The following is an 18,634-nucleotide window of genomic DNA, read 5'->3' on the forward strand; positions in this document are numbered from 1 at the left end:
CCCGTGTGTGTCCCTGCAGGTCAGCATCGCCCTCATCAGCTTCCTGGAGACCATGCTGCTCACCTATCTCAGCTACAAGGTGAGAGCCCGGGCTGGGAGGGCTCAGCCTCCTCTGCCCCTCACAGGAATGGATTTCTCTGGCTGGAGCCACCTGGAGCCCGCTCATCCCGGCAGGATGTTTGTCTGCTGCCTCTGGATGTTTTCCTTGCTCATTCCCCTCGGGCTGCTGGATGTGTAGGGCAGAATCTCTTCTTTCCATGCTCTCTCAGAAGTTCAGGGCTGTTTAATGCAGGCTGGCTGTTCCAGTGTCAGGCTGACACATCCCAGATTTCCTGAGCTCGGCAGGGTCACTCCTGCCCGTGCCCCGCTGCCTCCAGAGGGAGTGGCACTGCCCCAAGGAGAGGCACAAGCTGACTCCTTTGGACCAAAGCTACCTAAAGTGGCCAGGAAAAGTGACCTTGGCAAATGGCATCTTCTCAGGGACCAGGGGAGGGCTGGCAGCAGAGGCTCAGCGTCACCCCCTGCTCCGAGTGCCAGGATCTGTAGCTGTCACTGTCACTCTCCATCCCTGCATGAAGTGTTGTTGTCCCCCAGCTCTGGGTGGCAGCAGTGACAGACAGAGGGATGCAGTGGCTGTGAAGAGGACTGAGGAGTTTGGGAATATTTCCTGCTCCCAGAGTGCCTCCCCCCACTGCACCTCTCCTGCACCACATTTTCCTCATCCAGCAGGGTGGAATCACTTCAATTGTCCTCTGAGAAGTTTCTAAGGTTATCTAATTTTTCTTTGGTTTTAATTCCTCAGGGGAACATCTGGGAGCAGATTTTTCGCATTTCCTTCGTCCTGGAGATGATCAACACGGTGCCCTTCATCATCACGGTGAGTGAGTCCCAGGGACATTGGGGAGCAGCTCTCAGTGTGGCAAGAGCTGTGTTTTGGTGCTGAAATAAAGACAAGTGGGTTTCTGGCCAAGGGGTTTTTAAGGCTGGCAGGAAATTTTCCCTTCCGTATTTGACAATATAATGACTTTCTCTGGAGTGTTATCCCAAAACCCATCCTCCCTTTCCAGCTGCTCTGCTGCAGCCAGGGAAGCAGGGCCATGTCTGGTGGCAGCTTCTACTCAGCTTGGGTTTGGATCCCTTCACACAGGGAGGATTGGCTGCTTATGGCTCTATTTTTTTCAAAGAAGGTGGATTTTTCTGCTAATATCCCTTGCTTTTGTAGATATTCTGGCCTCCTTTGCGGAATTTGTTCATTCCTGTGTTTCTGAACTGCTGGCTGGCCAAGTATGCCCTGGAGAACATGATTGTGAGTGGTCCCTTTTGTCCAGCTCCTCGGGGATGTGGAGGGCAGCAGGACTGGGAGGGGACCCTTGGCTGCCCCCAGCTCTAGGGCAGAATTTGGAGCTTGGTGTGTGCAAGCTGGGGATGCCAGGCTGGGGATGCCAGGCTGGGAATGCCAGGCTGTGCCCAGGAATCCCTCAGAGTCCAAACCACAGTGACAGGGGTGGTCAGGGGTGAGGTGTTCCAGCCATTCCCCTGTTCCCACCAGAGCTGTCTCAGATCCCAAACCTGCTGATGGGAATGCACACCCCTTCCCAAGGGCTAAATCCAGGCTTGCCCTTCAGTGGGGAGGGCACTGCTGGAGCCAGCAAGGCAGCAGTGGGTCCCCCCAGGCTGTGTGAGCTGGTGGGAGCCCTGCCCTGTCTCCCCAGAACGATCTGCACCGAGCCATCCAAAGGACACAGTCAGCAATGTTCAACCAGGTGCTCATCCTGATCTGCACCCTCCTGTGTCTCGTTTTCACAGGGTGAGTGCTGCTCTCCATTTCTCTAAACCCCCTCTCCTGATCCTGGGAGTCCAGCTGTGCCCACCCTGGGAATCCAGCTGTGCCCACCCTGGGAATCCAGCTGTGCCCATCTGGGGCAGCTGGCAGAGCTGGGTCTTGCGGGCTCACACCTTCCCCTGCTCTGCTCCGTCCCCAGCACCCTGAGCACTGGCAGGGGGTTTCTAAGTCCATCTCCTGATCCTGCCTTATTCTAGGGTTTGATCAGGGAGTTTTTAGTGAAGGTGTTGCCAGAGGCAGCTGGGGGATGTGGACACGAGGGCAGGGACAGCAGCTTCCCCAGGGACAGGTGAGGGATGGCTCATGCACCAGGGATGGTTCATTCACCAGAACCCATCTCACTCCCAGCTCCAGCCGAGCTCTTCCTCCCCCACATGTCACAGCTCCTGAGGTCATTTGTGTAATTGGCCACTGGGGCTCCTGCTAATTAACTGGGCCCTTTCCCTGCCATTGCCAGCATCAAGGGTGTTCCTTTGGGCCGGGAGCAGAGCTCATCACTGGCTATTTAGCTCTGAATTAGGCTTTGAGTTCTCCTCTGTCTCCCTTGGCCTGGGTTTGAGGCATATTGAACCATTAAGTTGCTGAATGGAGAGGAAATGAGGCTTTTAGGCTCATGAGTTTTTGGCAATAAAGACGAGGCTCTGATGTGGATGACTAATGCTATTTCAGAGCTCAGTGGTGCTTCCCAGCCCTGCTGCTGATGAGTTTAGGGGAGGAGGGGGTACAATTTGGGCCCAGGAAGGTTTGGGTGACACTTGTGTGCAGCAGGATGGCTTTGAGCTGCAGGAGTGCAGGGCTCTCCCTGCTGTGACGGGGCTTTTCCCTTCCAGGACCTGCGGCATCCAGCACTTAGAAAGAGCAGGTGAGAAGCTCTCCCTCTTCAAGTCCTTCTACTTCTGCATCGTCACCTTTTCCACCGTGGGCTACGGAGACGTGACACCGAAGATTTGGCCGTCCCAGCTCCTCGTGGTGATCATGATCTGCGTGGCCCTGGTGGTGCTGCCTCTCCAGGTGAGAGCTGCAGAGCTGAGGGGTGGGGAGGGGCTGGCAGGCCTGCCCTGGGGACACCAGCTCCGTGCCCCCTGCAGTTCGAGGAGCTGGTGTACCTGTGGATGGAGCGGCAGAAGTCGGGCGGCAACTACAGCCGGCACCGCGCGCAGACGGAGAAGCACGTGGTGCTGTGCGTCAGCTCCCTCAAGATCGACCTGCTCATGGACTTCCTCAACGAGTTCTACGCCCACCCTCGGCTGCAGGTGAGCCCCAGGCCGGGCTCACGCTGCCCTGTGGGGTAGGAAACGCCACGACTCACACGCAGTGTTGTTTTCGAGGTGAAAAAAGGGAAGTTTGGGTTTTGGAGACAATGTTTATAGGTTGTTAAAAGGGACGGTTTTTAGGGAAATTAATCCACAAAAATCAGAGGTTATGTCCAAAAGGAGACAGAGGAGTCCTTTGGCTTTATTCCAATCAAGGGACAGGCCATGGGGCATTCCCCTGGATCTCTCACATTTTTAGAGGACTCAGCCTCCTTTTTATCCCAATTTCCCAGCTGCATTTCCCTTCTCTCTTTCCCCATTTCTGAGGCACTTGAGAGCTTCAGACTCCCCAGAGCACCTGATCCCAAAGATTCCCCTCTAATGTCCAACCCTCCCTTTCCATTTTTAATTCTTATGGAATGTAGGGGTTTTCCTTCCCCATTGTTTCTTTCATCTCTCAATGCCTAATTTCGTTTATCAGCAAACCTAAAGTCTGTTTGTAACAGCAAATCTCTTTTTCCAGTCATCAATCAGTGGAATCCTCCCCATGGTTTCTTTTATCTCCCAGTGCTGGTTTTATCTACCAGCAGACCCACAGCTTGTTTGGAAAGACAAATCCACCATTCCTCTCACAGTGGATGGGAGGGTGGAAGTGTCACCTCTCCAATGACACCGGACAAACTAACACTTTATCAAATTTTTTTTTCTTCTATAAAAGAATGCAAAACAATAAGTTATTTGCAGAAAGAGTGCAAGATATTTTGTTATAAGAATGTAAACATCAGAAGGCTTAGAAAATTTTAAAAAATCAGGGTGACACTCACACACTGCTGGGTCACAGCCTCAGGGGACCCTGACCCACGGTGGCTGTAGGAGTGTGCTCTCTGTGAGGGAGTGACAAAACTGTCTGTTGTCCTCTTAAAAGGAAAAAGCTTGGAAGTTTCTCTCTTCAGTTGAGTGAAAAGACATCTCATAGGACTTGGGGGACTTCTCATTAAACTTAAGGATGGCTGATTGGACAGAAAAGTCCAAGACAAAAAGTCTTGCTTGGGCAATTTAGTAGAGAAAGACATGAACAAAGGAAATAACTGTTTTTGTAAAGTGTTTTACCAAGAGCAAGTACCTCTGGCACTTGGCTCAGTTTTCTGTTTGTCATTTTGCCTTTTATTAAACCCTTTTGTTTCTAAGGCTGCAGCAGAAGCCACCCTGCTGATTTTTATGCTGCCAAAGGTAGCTGAGCTACCTTGGGTGTGTTGTAGACCTCTGAGGGCTGATGAGGGCTGGCTGGAGGAGGTTCCTCTAGCAGTGGCCTCTCTCCTGCAGGATTACTACGTGGTGATCCTGTGCCCCACGGAGATGGACATCCAGGTGCGGCGCGTGCTGCAGATCCCCCTGTGGTCCCAGAGGGTCATCTACCTCCAGGGCTCTGCACTCAAGGACCAGGACCTGATGAGAGCCAAGTGAGCAGAGGGACACCCCGCACACCCCAGTGACAATGCCACCCCAGCTGTGCCCCCTGTGCCTCTGCTGGCTCTGGGGGCTGGCAGGGTGTGGTGGTGTTCGCAGGGGTCCCAGGATGAGGGAAGGGATGAGAATCTTTGTGTTTCAGTAGGCTGATTTGTTATTTTGTGATATATATTGTATTGAAAGAAAATGATAGATTGAAACTATACTAAAAGAACAGAAGAAAGGATTTCATCAGAAGGCTAGCAAGGAATGGAATGGAATGGAATGGAATGATAATAAAATCTCGTGGCTGCTGACAGCCTCGACACAGTGGCTGTGATTGGCCATCAAGTAAAAACAATTTCACATGCTGGGTAAACAATTCTCCAAACCACATTCCAAAGCAGCAAAACGTGGAGAAGCTGAAGCTTCCCAGCTTCTCAGGAGAAAGGATCCCAATGAAAGGGATTTTTCATGAAATGTATCTGTGACAGCAGGGGCCTGGCTGGGGTGGGCAGTGCCCAGCCCTGTGGGCCCTGCAGCTCATGGGGTCACTGCTCTCTCCTGGCAGGATGGACAATGGAGAAGCTTGCTTCATTCTCAGCAGCCGAAACGAGGTGGACAGAACAGCAGCTGTGAGTCCAGTCAGGGGTGGGCACGGGGCATTTTTCAGGGAGGAGGGACTGGGGTGGTGCTGGTGTCGCCTGTGCCCAGTGAAGGAGGGTGCTGGGAAGGGGCTGGGTGCCAAGGAGAACCTTGGGGATGGCACAGAGACAAGCAGCAGCACACTGCTGGCTGGGCCCCTGTGGGCTCACCTTCCTTCTGCTGGTTTCCCATCAGTGCTGGGTTTCAGGGAGCACCAGGAGCCCTTGCTGTACCTCTCCAGGGTGGCTGGGTGCTTTGCAGGTCATCCCAGGTGTAGAAGCCTTGGGGAAAAGAAACCATCAGCCAAGCAGCTCTTGTTGCTCTTGTCCCTGTCCAGGACCACCAGACCATCCTGAGAGCCTGGGCTGTCAAAGACTTTGCTCCAAACTGTCCTCTCTACGTGCAGATCTTAAAGCCAGAAAATAAATTTCATGTCAAGTTTGCAGGTGAGTTGGAGCAGCTGCCCAGCAGCTCCTGGTCAGCTGAGAGCCCTCCTGGACTGGCAGGAGGGGGAAACACCCAGTGCCCAGCACCACCCCAAAATGATCCCGTTCCCAGGCACTGCCAGCCAGGGAACCCATGTGTCCTCCTCCCCTCCCTGACGGTCCCCTCTGCCTTTCAGATCACGTGGTGTGTGAGGAGGAGTGCAAATACGCCATGCTGGCACTCAACTGTGTCTGCCCTGCCACCTCCACCCTCATCACCCTGCTGGTGCACACCTCCCGTGGCCAGTGAGTGCTGTCCCTTGCTGTCCCTTGCTGTCCCTTGCTGTCCCTGCCCTCTCCTACCCTTTCCTGAGCCTGGAGGGTGGCAGAACTGAGGCTCCCTCTGAGCTCAGGGGGAGCACAGTGGGCTCTGGGGAGCACAGAGGGGTCTGGGGTGTCTCTGGGGGGCACAGTGGGCTCTGGGGCCCCCCTCCAGGTCAAGAGCAAAAGCCCATTTTGTAAGGGGACAACTCCAGTGACCACACCAGAGCAGGTGGGCTGGGCAATGCCAGCTTTGCACAGACTGGAGGTAAAATTATCTTTGTATTGGCACGGTGCTGCTGGCAGAAAGGTGAACTCACAGCACAAGCAGCCCCAGACCCCGCAGAGTTTTTTGGTGGGTTTATATCCAGCGTGGCTGGAAGGAGCTCTGCCAGCACAGGAGAGCAGTGGTGTGTGCCCTGCACTCCTTGGCCAGTCAGAAACGTCTGAATTTTGGGTAAAGTGCCATCAAAACAGTTAGGAAACTTCCTTGCCAGATGCCTCTCGCCCCATGCTCGGAGCTGTTTGCCAACACAGGCTCTGCACCCTCCCCCTGCACTCTGCAGGAGCCCTGGTTAAATAAAAAGGCACTTAAAGGCCAAAACGAGAACGAGCTCATCCTGGGGGAGCACCAACAGCCCGTGGCCATGTGTCACTGTCACCTCCCTGCTGTCAGGCTCAGGGGCAGCTTCAGTGCTCAGCCCTGGGATCTGGCTGGGGTTCTGGGATCTGTGCCAGCTCCAGGGGTCCTATCCCTGCTCCAAGGGTCTATCACAGCCCCTGAGGATCCCATCCCAGCCCCAGGGGTCCCATCCTAGCACCAGGGTCCCATCCCAGCCCTGGGGGTTCCATCTCAGCTCCTGGGGTCCCATCCCTGCTCCAAGGGTCTATCCTAGCCCCGGTGGGTCCCATCCCAGCTCCAGGGCTCCCACCCCACCCCTGGGCTCCCTCCCCAGCCCTGAGGGTCCCCACTGAGGCTGCTGCTGCCCTTGCAGGGAGGGCCAGGAGTCTCCGGAGCAGTGGCAGCGGATGTACGGGCGCTGCTCGGGCAATGAGGTCTATCACATCCGCATGGGGGACAGCAAGTTCTTCATGGAGTACGAGGGGAAGAGCTTCACCTACGCCGCCTTCCACGCCCACAAGAAGTGAGGGCAGGGGGGTCTGTCTGGCTGTCTGTCTGTCTGTCTGCATGCCTGGGGTCAGGGCTGGGGCTGCTGCAGGGACAGAGTGCTGGAGGGGATTTTCCCCAGCTGGGAATGCCCAGCCCCTGCTCCCCGCCCAGGTACGGCGTCTGCCTGATCGGCATCCGGAGGGAGGAGAACAAGAGCATCCTGCTGAACCCCGGCCCGAGGCACATCATGGCAGCGTCGGACACCTGCTTCTACATCAACATCACCAAGGAGGAGAACTCTGCCTTCATCTTCAAGCAGGAGGAGAAGCAGAAGAAGAAGGGCTTTGCAGGCAGGGGCAGCTACGACGGCCCCTCCCGGCTGCCCGTGCACAGCATCATCGCCAGCATGGGTGAGTCGGGGGGCTCGGGGGGCAGCAGGGGCTGGCACGCCCCCTCCACCACCTCCCCCACATTTGGGTTCGGTTTCCTCCCCACATTTGGGTTTATTTTGTGTTTTGCACGCTCCTTGCTGTGCTCCCCCTCCCTGAAAACCCCTTTCCATGCTGTCTCCCAGCCATCTCAGCAGGAAAATACGTTTCCTTGCACCCTGGCTGCTCTCAGCAAGCTCAAATATCATCATTAAACCTCGTGATGTCCATTATCATTAAGGGTATTTGCATAAATGCCCCAAGCCCAGATTTAGCCCCCAATTATTTCCAGGGCTGGAGGAAGAAATGCCGTGGGGTACATCCTAAATCACATTTATGGTTCCCAGGCTGGAGCTCTCTCTGCAGCCAGCGGTGCATTTGTGCAAGTGAAAAATACCATGAGTCATTACTTCCCTCTTGTATCTGGGGAGAACAAGTTTTGGAGGAGCTGAGCCACACGAGCACATTATATTTCAAGCAAATAATTTATGTGTTTGTACTCCTGAGCAGCAATTTGCATAGATTATCCCCCAGCAGGGCCTCAGAGCGCTTTGCTGAGCGCTGTTTGTCACAGCTCTGCTCACACAGCTCCACTCCCAGGGACCTCTGGCAGAGGTGATGAGAGGGACAGACATGACGTGAGTGCCAGCAGGGCAGTGGTGCTTGGCAAGGCCAGTGTCTGGGCTCTGCTTCTTGGGACACTCCATCAATGTGTTTGGTTTTTGGAAGCTGCTGGAGGACAGGATGAGGAAGTCTGTCTTGTTGAATATGAGGGAGAATTCCTTCACAGAAAAGGCTGTGAAGCATTGGCACAGGGCAGTGGTGGAGTCACCATCCCTAGAGGGATTTAAATGATGGGTGGATGTGGCATTTGGGAACATGATTTAGTGGCTGGTTGACAGTGCTGGGGGAATGGTTGGATTCAGTCTCAGAGGACTTTGCTATCCTTAAGGATTTTGAGATTCTAAGACCTGGAGCTGCTCAGGAAGGATGTGGGAGGTGGGTGAGGGCATTGCTGCCTGCCTGCCTCTCCCTGGGGCAAAAGGACATCCACAGGGAGGGCAGTGCCAGGGCAGGTGTGGTTCCTGACCTGGCTGGTGTCTCCCAGAGCCCGTGAGGAGCTGTGGGCAGGGGTTAGGCTGTGCAGGGCTGTCATCTCAGAGACACACCAGCATGACAAAAACTCCTGCAGAGCCTGGTTTGGCACTTCAGGGAGCTGCAGGCGGGTGAGTGGTTCAGCTGGCCATGGAGCTGTGAGGGGATGGAGAGAGGGACAGCCCCAGGGACAGCTGAGCCCTCGAGAGATGCTGCACACACGTGGGGGCTCCACCTGCACTGCTCTGAACAGCAGAGCATCACCTGTGCTGCCTCATCCCTGCGCAGGGCTTGGGGACAGGAGGCTTTTGTGACATTCCCCCCCCTTAGAGCGTGTTTGCCGTGCTCCCTGCCCCCGTGTCCAGGTACAGTGGCCATGGACCTGCAGAACACCGAGTGCCGCCCCGCCAACAGCAGCAAGCTGGCCCTGCCCGCCGAGAACGGCTCGGGCACGCGGCGGCCCAGCATCGCCCCCGTCCTGGAGCTGGCTGACACCTCCTCCCTGCTGCCCTGCGACCTCCTCAGTGACCAGTCCGAGGACGAGATGACGCAGTCGGACGAGGAGGGCTCGGCAGTGCTGGAGTGAGTCGCTCTCTCTTTGTCTGGTTGGTTCCAGCAGGACCTGGTTTGGTTCAGGGGCCTCTGGCTCATTGTGGCTGGTGGTCACCAATTGTGGTGGGGGGGTTGGGGTCCCCAGGATGAGGTGAGAGATGAGAATTGGCTCAGAGTTCTCATTATTCTATTCTATTCTATTCTATTCTATTCTATTCTATGCTATTCTATTCTATTATAGTGCTATTCTATTCTATTCTATTCTATTCCATTCCATTCCATTCCATTCCATTCCATTCCACATATTATATATTATATTAATATATATAATATTGTATTTATGATATAATATCATACCATATTATATTATATCATATTATATTATATTATATTTATTATATTATACTATATTATGTTATACTACACTATACTATATTATACTATACCATATCATACCGTATCATACCGTATCATACCGTATCATACCGTACCGTACCGTACCGTACCGTACCGTACCGTACCGTACCGTACCATACCATATATTACATACATTACATTAATCACAACATATCTATCACAACATATCTATCATAACATCTATCATAACATATCTTATCTATTATATTAAAGTATAGTATAATATACTGTACTATATTTTATCATATGGTATTATATGAAAAGAAAATTATATACTAAAACTATACTAAAGAAAGAGAAAGGATACATCAGAAAGCTCGAAAGGAGTGAATAATAAAAGCTCCTGACTGACCAGTCCCAACGCAGCTGGACTGGGATTGGTCATTAAGTTGAAACAATTCATGTGCTGGGTAAACAATTCTCCAAATCACAGTCCAGAGGAGCAAAACGTGGAGAAGCTGAGGCTTCTCATCTTGCCAGGAGAAGAATTCCTGGTGAAAGGATGTTTCATAAAATCTCACAGTGACGTGAGTTTTGTTTGTGAGTTTGTTCCAGTTTCAGAGGCACTGGGACCATGGCACATGACAGGTGCCCAGGTGGGTGCTCAGGCTCAGCCCCCCTGACTTTTCCATGAGCACTCTGTCCCTGCATCTTTACAACGTCATGGCCCTTTGCATAGCAAAAAATACTCCTAAATATGTATATTCAGGGAGTTCCCAGCTGCTGCAGGAGAGTTTTGCAGGGCATTTGCCAGTGCTGCTGTTGAATGTTTTCCCCAGCACCTGAGTGCTGGCTAAATGGAAAGCTCTCCCTGTCCTCACACAGATTTCTCTCTGCTGCAGGTACGTGAAGGGCTACCCCCCAAACTCCCCCTACATCGGGAGCTCCCCCACCCTGTGCCACCTCCTACCTGAGAAAGCCCCGTTCTGCTGCCTGAGGCTGGACAAGGTGTGCAGGGGCTGCGGGGGCTGCGGGGGCTGAGCCCCCAGGACGTGTGCACTGAATGCTGGGCTGTCCCTCCCCGCACAGGGCTGCAAACACAACAGCTTTGAGGATGCCAAAGCCTACGGCTTCAAGAACAAGCTGATCATCGTTTCTGCGGAGACGGCGGGGAACGGCCTCTACAACTTCATCGTCCCGCTGCGCGCCTACTACCGCTCCCGCAAGGAGCTCAACCCCATCGTGCTGCTGCTGGACAACAAGCAAGTACTTCTCCAGGGGTGCTCTCCCTCCCACTGAGCCCTCTCTGCACTGCCCCACTGCTCGTGCTGCGGGGTGGGAGCGTGAGGGAGCAGCGGTGCTGCCGATGGGTACCTGGGCTGGCTGGCGCTGGGGTTGTGTGTCTGCCTCTGCTGCACGGATGTGCTGAACCCCCTCGCTCTCTGTGGCTCTCCCCCCAGGCCTGAGCACCACTTTCTGGAGGCCATCTGCTGTTTCCCCATGGTTTACTACATGGAGGGCACCATTGACAAGTAGGTGTTCCCACGGGTGGCTGAATTGTTGAGTTTACCCCAGCCCAGACTATTCGGTCACCCCGTGAGAAGCCCCAGGGTTGGTAGCGTAGAGCTGAGCCCACCTTGGGCTTGTCCAGTTGTCAACCCCTCCCTGGGAGATGGGAGCAGGTGAAGAGCAGCTCGGGAGCAGCCTGGGCTCGCCGTGGAACCCCTGTGCTGCTTCCCTGTGTCGTTTCCAAGGGCTGACCCTGCGCTCTTCTCTTTGGGAACTGCCCAGCCTGGACAGTTTGCTGCAGTGTGGCATCATCTACGCTGACAACCTGGTGGTGGTGGACAAGGAGAGCACCATGAGCGCTGAGGAGGACTACATGGCAGATGCCAAGACCATTGTCAACGTCCAGACCATGTTCAGGTGAGGGTGACCGCTGCTGGGGACAAGACCAGGATGGGTGCCAGCGCCTGGGGTGGTGGCTACGGACAGTGGGACACATCTGGTACTGGGTTTGCTGCAGGAAGCAGCATGTAACCAGCTTTTTCTGACCTCAGCACAGGGATGGCTGTGGTCTTCCTCAGGCTTTAAATCCCCTGAGACAGCTGCAGGACAACAGATCTCTTTCCATTGCAGGCTCTTCCCCAGCCTCAGCATTATCACGGAGCTGACCCACCCCTCCAATATGAGGTTCATGCAGTTCAGAGCAAAGGACAGCTACTCTCTGGCCCTTTCCAAGCTAGAAAAGGTAAGAAGAGGTCGTTCCCTGCACAGGGGCCTGGGAAGTCAACACTGACAGTGACTATGTCCAGAAAATCCAATCATGTCTCACACATTTCCATGGAGAAAAAAATCTTATTTTTCTACCGTGCAAAGATGCTGCCCTGGTTTTCTCCTGCCACGCCCCCAAAAACATTACACCTGTGCCCTCCCATTGCCACGAGTCCTCTAATTTTCTGTGCAATCTGAGCTCAAACTTCCCCTTCTTCTTGCAGAGAGAGCGAGAGAATGGCTCCAACCTGGCCTTCATGTTCCGGCTGCCCTTCGCCGCCGGGAGGGTCTTCAGCATCAGCATGTTGGACACGCTGCTCTACCAGGTGAGACACGGCCCTGCAGCTGGGGCCTCCCCTGGGCATCCCCCAGGGAGCAGCTGAGCCAACCTTTCCCTTGGTTTCCTGCCCGGATGTGTCCCCAGTCGTTTGTGAAGGATTACATGATCACCATCACTCGGCTGCTGCTGGGCCTCGACACCACGCCGGGCTCCGGGTACCTCTGTGCGGTACGTGCCCAGTGCCCTGGGCTGAAACCATCACCAAGGGGGCCTGGGTCTGGTGGCATCTGTCACCCTGTGCACGGGGTTGGGGGGGGTCTCCTCTTCTGCAGATCTGGGGGGGAGCAGTGTGGGGTTGTGAGGTCCCCAGGCAGGAGCAGTGTGGGGTTGTGATGTCCCCAAGATGAGATGAGAGATGGGAACTTGACTCCAAGTTCTCAGAAGGCTGATTTATCCTTTTATTATATGATATGATGATGATATGCTATACTATGATATTAAAAGAAATTATATAGTGAAACTGTACTAAAGAATGGAGAAAAGATACAGACAAGCTAGAAAAGAAGGAATAATAAAAACCAGTGATTCCTCAGAGAGTCTGACACAGCTGGTCTGGGATTGGCCATTAATACAATTCACATGCTGAGTAAACAGTTTTCCAAATCACATTCCAAAGCAGCAAAACATGGGGAAGCTGAGGCTTCTCATCTTGCCAGGAGAAGAAATGCTGGTGAAGGGATTTTTCAGAAAATATCACGGTGTCAGAGCAGCATTGCCAGGTCATTGTTCCCCTCCATTTTGGGGAACCTCAGTGCTGCCAAAAACCCAAGAGCTGCCAGGGATCAAACTCCCTTTTTGGAAGGCTGAGGTCAGAAATTGCCCCTGATTTTCTTGTGGAGTCCAGCTCACTTTTGGGATGGTCATGGATGGGCTGTGGTGGAGCTCAGGAGAGCCCGAGGTGCAGTGGGGATCCACGCTGGCCCTGGGCTGGTCCATGTTGGCCCTGGGCTGGTCCCATGCTGGCCCTGGGCTGGTCCCATGCTGGCCCTGGGCTGGTCCCACGCTGGCCCTGTGTTGCTCAGATGAAGATCACTGAGGATGACCTGTGGATCCGGACGTACGGGCGCCTCTTCCAGAAGCTCTGCTCCTCCAGTGCCGAGATCCCCATCGGCATCTACAGGACGGAGTCGCACATGTTCGCCACCTCCGAGGTAGGGCACCTGCTGGGAAGGGGCTGCTGGTGCCAGCCAGGCTGGGATCCAGGAGGGTCCCTGGAGCACCTCAGACCTGGTGCAGCAGCAGTGGGGAGGGCAGAGCAGGGGAAGGGGAATTGTTGTGTTTATTTCCTTGGAGTGGCTGCGCTGGGTGATGCTGTCCTGGTTCCCCAGCCTGGGTCAGGGTCTCCCTGGGCAGTGCTGGAGTTCTTGGCATGGCTCTGCCACGCCACTGGGCACCTTGGGGAGCAGGGTGGGCACGGCAGGGCTGCCTCTTTGCTGCACTGACTGGTGGTTTTCCCTTCTTCCTCCCCTGCTGCAGCCCCACGACATCCGAGCGCAGGTGAGTGCTGCTCGCATCCGGCCGTGCCTCCCTGTCCCAGCCCGTGGCTGAGCCCTGGGCTGGCTCTGGCCATGAGAGCCACCCCGTGCTTTGTGCCAGCTCTCAGCCCCAGTGCCAGCACAGCACTGCCTGTCCCCATGGAAGGGAGATATTGGCTGAGCCTCAGTGCCCTGATGTAATTAACTGGGATCAGGAGCAAGGGAGGGAGCCAGGATCCCTTTAAATACCTCCAGTTTTCAACTTTGTAAGGAAGCAGTGACAGGGAGCTGAAAGTTGACATTTAATTAAATGCAACCCAGCTCCTTGAGAGGCTTTAAAAGGCTTTATTAATAAATTCCTGCTCACCAGTGGGGATTGCTGGGTCAGACATGTGGCAGCACAGATGCTGTAAGAAGGAAGAGAGGGAGATGAGGGCATGGCTGTTTCTGGGGCAGATATCCCAGAGGTGATCCTGTGTGAGGTGTCAGGTGCCCACAAGACTCCCCTCAGCTTATCCAAGGGAAGCTGCCCCATCCCTGGAAGTTCAAGGCCAGGTTGGACAGGACTTGGAGCAGCCTGGTCTGGTGGACCATGGCAAGGAGTGGAACAAGATGAGCTTTACGCTCTTTCCAATCCAAACCACTCTGAGATTCTGTGAAATCTGTCAGCCCAGTGGTTCTTGCAGTGCAGAGACAAAGTGCTGGGGTCAGAGAAAGGACCCCACCCCATGGGAGAGATCCAGCCCTGCCAGGCACAGGCCAAACCCCCCTTGGCCACCCCCCATCCCGCGTGACCTGCTGGGCTTCTAGTCACAGATCTCAATCAATGTTGAGGACTGCGAGGACACCAAGGACGTCAAGGAGCACTGGGGCATCAAGACGAGCCACCACCGCAACTCGTGCTCCAGCGACCAGTCCGAGCACCCGCTGCTGCGGCGCAAGAGCATGCAGTGGGCACGGCGGCTCAGCAGGAAGGGCAACAAGCACTCCAGCAAGACGGCCGAGTGGATCAGCCAGCAGCGCCTCAGCCTGTACCGGCGCTCCGAGCGCCAGGAGCTGTCCGAGCTCGTCAAAAACCGTATGAAGCACCTGGGCTTGCCCACCACCGGGTACGGTAAGTGCCGTGCTCCGCGGCGCCGCCTCCCGCCCGCGGGCTCCTCAGGTAACCCCCGGCCCAGCCTAACCCCGACCCACCCCCCGAGCCGGCCTAACCCCACGCCAGCCTAACCCCACGCCCGGCTTAGCGCCGCGTCCAGCCCGTCCCAGCCGGGCTGCTCCGAGCGGCGCCTCATCCCCCGGCTTGCTTGTGCTTGTGCAGACCAGCGGCCCCAGGCTGGGGTCCCCCCACGCAGACCCCCCTCCCCTGCCACCCCCGGCCAGCTGCGGGCTGCCCCCCCATCTCTGGGCTCTGGGATGGCTCCAGGCAGGAGTTGGCAGTGGCAGAGTGGCCCTTGTGCCTGCAGCAGGACCCGGCGTCCCCTCGCAGCCCCGTTTGTGCCCCACTTTCCAGCCATGCAGAGATGGTGGCTCAGGACAACCCGACCCCAGGTCAGCACAACCCTTGTGCCCAAGAGCCCCCGTAGTGTGGCAGGGAGAGGCCAAACCCGTCAGCTGGCGCAGCCCCCTTTTGTTATGGACTTTGATCTGTCATGAACTCTCTGTGGAAAGCTCTCGGTAGCTGCAGGGCTGAGTTGCTTCATTGCGTGTGGCACTGGTGTGTGGCTGTGACAGCCACAGCGCTCAGGGTCCCTCTGTGCAGCCGCATCTCTCGTCAAGCTTGACCTGCCCGTCGGTGCTGGCATCTGTGTCACCCTGGACAGCTCCCACCCCTTGGTTATGACAAAGTCTGTAGCCCACAGATCCCTTTGTTTGGTTGGTTTGGTTTTGGTTTGTTGTTTTTTTTTTTTTTTTATTTTCTTTCTTTCTTTGAAGCCATCCTGTGCTGCTGCTTGTTTGCTCCATCCTCCAGGAGTGTCCGTCCGCCCCGTGCCGGTCCCTGTCCACGCTCAGGCTGGCAGTGAGCCCCAGCTGGGATGGGAGCTGATTTTGGGGGTGGGATTCCTCCTTTCCCATCCTGGCTGCAGGCATGGGAAAGAGGAGGAGGAAATGTCCAGAAGTGCAGTGCAGGAGGGGTTTGGAGAGATTTGGAGTGGAGGCCCAGGGGGAGGTTGTGGGCACTGCCAGCATCCCCAGGGAGAGGGGCAGGAGAGCTGGAGTGAGGTGGGATGGGGCAAGCACAGGGACTGCAGCCAAGGGCTTGCAGTGGTGTGCCCCCCCTCTCCTTTTTGCCTTACATTTTGCCCAATCCCAGAAGTTTCTGTTGAGTTCCAGGGGGGCTGTCTGGCCTTGGTGAGGCTTGGGGCAGGTCAGGGCTGTCATCCTTGTCCTGGCCCATCTGGCAAGTTTTGGGTAAGCAAACTGGGGGAGCTCTGGCAGGAGAGGGGGCAGTGGCGGGGTACAGGACAGGGACACTGGGTACAGCATGGGGACCAGCAGCTCCTTGGGCATCCAGCAGTGCAGGGACCGTGTGTTGTCACCTTGTGTCACCGTCAGTGTCTGGACACCCTTGGGAAACGTTGCTCTGCCTTCTGCCCCTTTCCTTTTTCTTTTGCTCATGTTTTCGCTGCAGCGCAGGAGCTCGTCTCTGGTATTTGCCAAACCATGGCTTGCTGACCTCTCTCTCTCTCTCTGTTTATGTCTGTGCCTTTCCCTGTATGTTCTGTAGAGGATGTAGCAAATTTAACAGCCAGTGATGTGATGAATCGGGTAAACCTGGGATATTTGCAAGGTAATTCCCTTTCCCTGGGAGTCCCGCGTGACTCATGGCGTGCAGCGTACAACAAGATCATGCCAGCTAAGCCCAAACCTCACCCTTGCCAGTTTTCACCTTAGATCCCCGAGCTTTCAGCACTAATTTGTTGGGTGGTGTTAGAAAACCCATCAGTGTCCTGTGGTGGTGGTGCAAATTCAGGGCTCTGCCTGATCAGGGAGACAGAAACCTCAGGGTCCCTTTTTTAGCTGAATTCCTACAGGGAAATCACAGCCCTTGGCTTTTATCAGCAGAACCCTCCCTCCATGGCTGCCTGAGGGAGTTTTGGGCTGTACAGCCCGGGGCAACTCGAGGAGGGGACAAGGAGGGGGACAAGTGCACCTGAGCTGCCTGTGCATGCTGTGATGAGATGCTGGAGCTCCTGCTGGGTCAGCCACAGTCCAGGGCAAGGCAGTGCTTTGAAAATCCCATTGCACCCCTTGGTTTGCCTTCCTGGACCCCTCTCCAGCATTAGAAGACCCCATTTTGTGACTGGGGGTGCTGGGCTCAGCCCGAGGCAGCCACAGGGGCCACTGGTGCTGCAGCCACCCCAGGCACCTCGTGGGGCTCTGTGGGACCTACCAGGTTTTCCCATTTTTTTTTTCACCTTTACACCAGGGTGCAACACTCCCTGGGAAGGCTCCTTTTTACTGCAGCAGCCCCAAGATCAGCAACAGCCCATCCCAGCTTCATTTTTGGCTTTGCTAGCCCAGGCTTAAGGTGAAACGTTGGCATTTTCCGTACAAAGTGTGTCCTCCATCAGCCAGGCAGCCCCAGCCGGGGCTCCTGGAAGCCCCAGGCCAGCAGAGTATATTGCCTGGGGCAGTGGAGGTGCAGCAATATACTCGGTGTGCTCAGCAGGGCCTGGCTTGGCTGCATGGGGTCAGGAACCTTCCATGGGGCAGGGAAAGCTGCCCAGAGCCAGAGCCCGTCCCCACCTCCCTGTCATGTCAACCCCCGTGTGTCCCGTCGGGCCCCAGGGTCTGTGTGCCACCCCTGCCCTGGCATTGCCATCCCCACCCCTGTCTCCCTGGAAGGCTGAGCACTGGGATGGCCAAAACCCCCTGGTGGCCTCAGGACAGGACACCCTGGCACAGGCTGGGGGTCCCAGGCAGCATCTCCCCGAGGGTGGTCCCAGGTCCCCCCCGGCTGCAGCACCTTCTCAGAGGTGACAGGGATGTGTCTGAGCAGCCACACAAAGGTCTGGTGTCCCCCTGCAAGCACTGCTGGACGTGGCACAGCCCTGGGTGTGCCCTGGCAAGGGCACCTTGGGAGGAAGCTGTTTGCATCCCTGTGCTGGGTGCCCCTGGGGGCTGGAGAAAAGCAGTTCCACCCCCGTGCCAGGGTGACCTGGCACTCATTGTCATTGCTGTGCCCACCATGGGACAGGGCAGCCTCTGGCTGGGGGGTCCCCCATGCCAGACAGGATGGGGAGGTGGGAGCAGCAGGACAGGCCACAGGAGCAGCCCCAGCCTGGAGCTAATGCCCATCCCAGGGGCCAGGTCCTGCTCCTGCTGCCCCCAAGGCAGCTCCATGTGCTCCATTTGCTCCATCTGCACCTCAGAGGGGCCTTGCCAAAAGGAGAGGTGTCCCAGTGACAAGCCTTGCAGCGAGCTGGTGTCCCCCCGTGCTCCTCATGCTGCCCCCGCGTCCATCTGTCCATGCCCTCCCCACCCTGTCCATCCACACCCCATCACCCTGTCTGGAGATGGCGTCACCTGTCGCAGCTTCCACCCCCCTGGCACCCGCAGCCTGGCACCCCCATCCATTTCACCATGATCTTGTTCTTGGCTATTTTGGGGAGCACAGGGGCCCCCCCATCACTGAGACCCCTGTGTGCCCGTGGGTGCTGCTCTTGGTGGCCCTGAGCCCCCCCTGGGAGGTCACTTGGTTTAGAGCCATCCCCAAAATGGCATCGATGGCTCTGAAACTCCATGGAGGCGATTTCCCCTGGGCAGGGGAAAGGAGCAATTCCTGGGCTAATCCTGGGCCTGGATGGAGCTAAATTGAGCAACTGAGGGCAGAGGTGGGCAGAGCACTGGGGCGGCCCCGGGGGGGTTCGGCTGCCCTGAGCCCGTGGTTGGACTTGTGCTGTACCTGACACAGCAGGACTAACCTGTTCCCTCTTTTGCACTGCACCAAGGTAAGACATCTCACTTTATTTCTGGGGGGAGTGGGGACTTTGAAGAGTTACCTCTGCCAGTCCCCTGGGCCGTGCTGTGGTGGGGAGGTGCCGAGGGAGGTGGCAGTGACCTTCTTG

General features: G+C 55.8%; 1 protein-coding gene across 2 annotated transcripts in view; it reads left to right on the plus strand.

The window, feature by feature from the left end:
• KCNT1 (potassium sodium-activated channel subfamily T member 1) overlaps positions 1–18,634 on the plus strand; it is a 65,869-nt gene that overhangs the window by 43,030 nt on the left and 4,205 nt on the right. Inside the window, exons 6-28 of one of the 2 annotated variants that reach the window (XM_050981110.1) lie at positions 20–79; positions 803–877; positions 1,223–1,306; positions 1,713–1,807; positions 2,674–2,854; positions 2,932–3,096; positions 4,420–4,556; positions 5,114–5,177; positions 5,525–5,633; positions 5,810–5,918; positions 6,929–7,078; positions 7,216–7,454; positions 8,933–9,149; positions 10,379–10,484; positions 10,566–10,738; positions 10,937–11,008; positions 11,268–11,402; positions 11,616–11,727; positions 11,975–12,076; positions 12,175–12,258; positions 13,113–13,241; positions 13,567–13,587; positions 14,376–14,679. In XM_050981110.1, the coding sequence (XP_050837067.1) occupies positions 20–79; positions 803–877; positions 1,223–1,306; positions 1,713–1,807; positions 2,674–2,854; positions 2,932–3,096; positions 4,420–4,556; positions 5,114–5,177; positions 5,525–5,633; positions 5,810–5,918; positions 6,929–7,078; positions 7,216–7,454; positions 8,933–9,149; positions 10,379–10,484; positions 10,566–10,738; positions 10,937–11,008; positions 11,268–11,402; positions 11,616–11,727; positions 11,975–12,076; positions 12,175–12,258; positions 13,113–13,241; positions 13,567–13,587; positions 14,376–14,679 (2,923 nt within the window). The remainder of the gene's footprint in view (positions 1–19; positions 80–802; positions 878–1,222; positions 1,307–1,712; positions 1,808–2,673; positions 2,855–2,931; positions 3,097–4,419; positions 4,557–5,113; positions 5,178–5,524; positions 5,634–5,809; positions 5,919–6,928; positions 7,079–7,215; positions 7,455–8,932; positions 9,150–10,378; positions 10,485–10,565; positions 10,739–10,936; positions 11,009–11,267; positions 11,403–11,615; positions 11,728–11,974; positions 12,077–12,174; positions 12,259–13,112; positions 13,242–13,566; positions 13,588–14,375; positions 14,680–18,634) is intronic. The other variant, XM_050981112.1, reaches the window with a different exon arrangement.

The sequence above is a fragment of the Serinus canaria genome, chromosome 17 (assembly GCF_022539315.1).
Source record: "Serinus canaria isolate serCan28SL12 chromosome 17, serCan2020, whole genome shotgun sequence".
NCBI lineage: Eukaryota > Metazoa > Chordata > Aves > Passeriformes > Fringillidae > Serinus > Serinus canaria.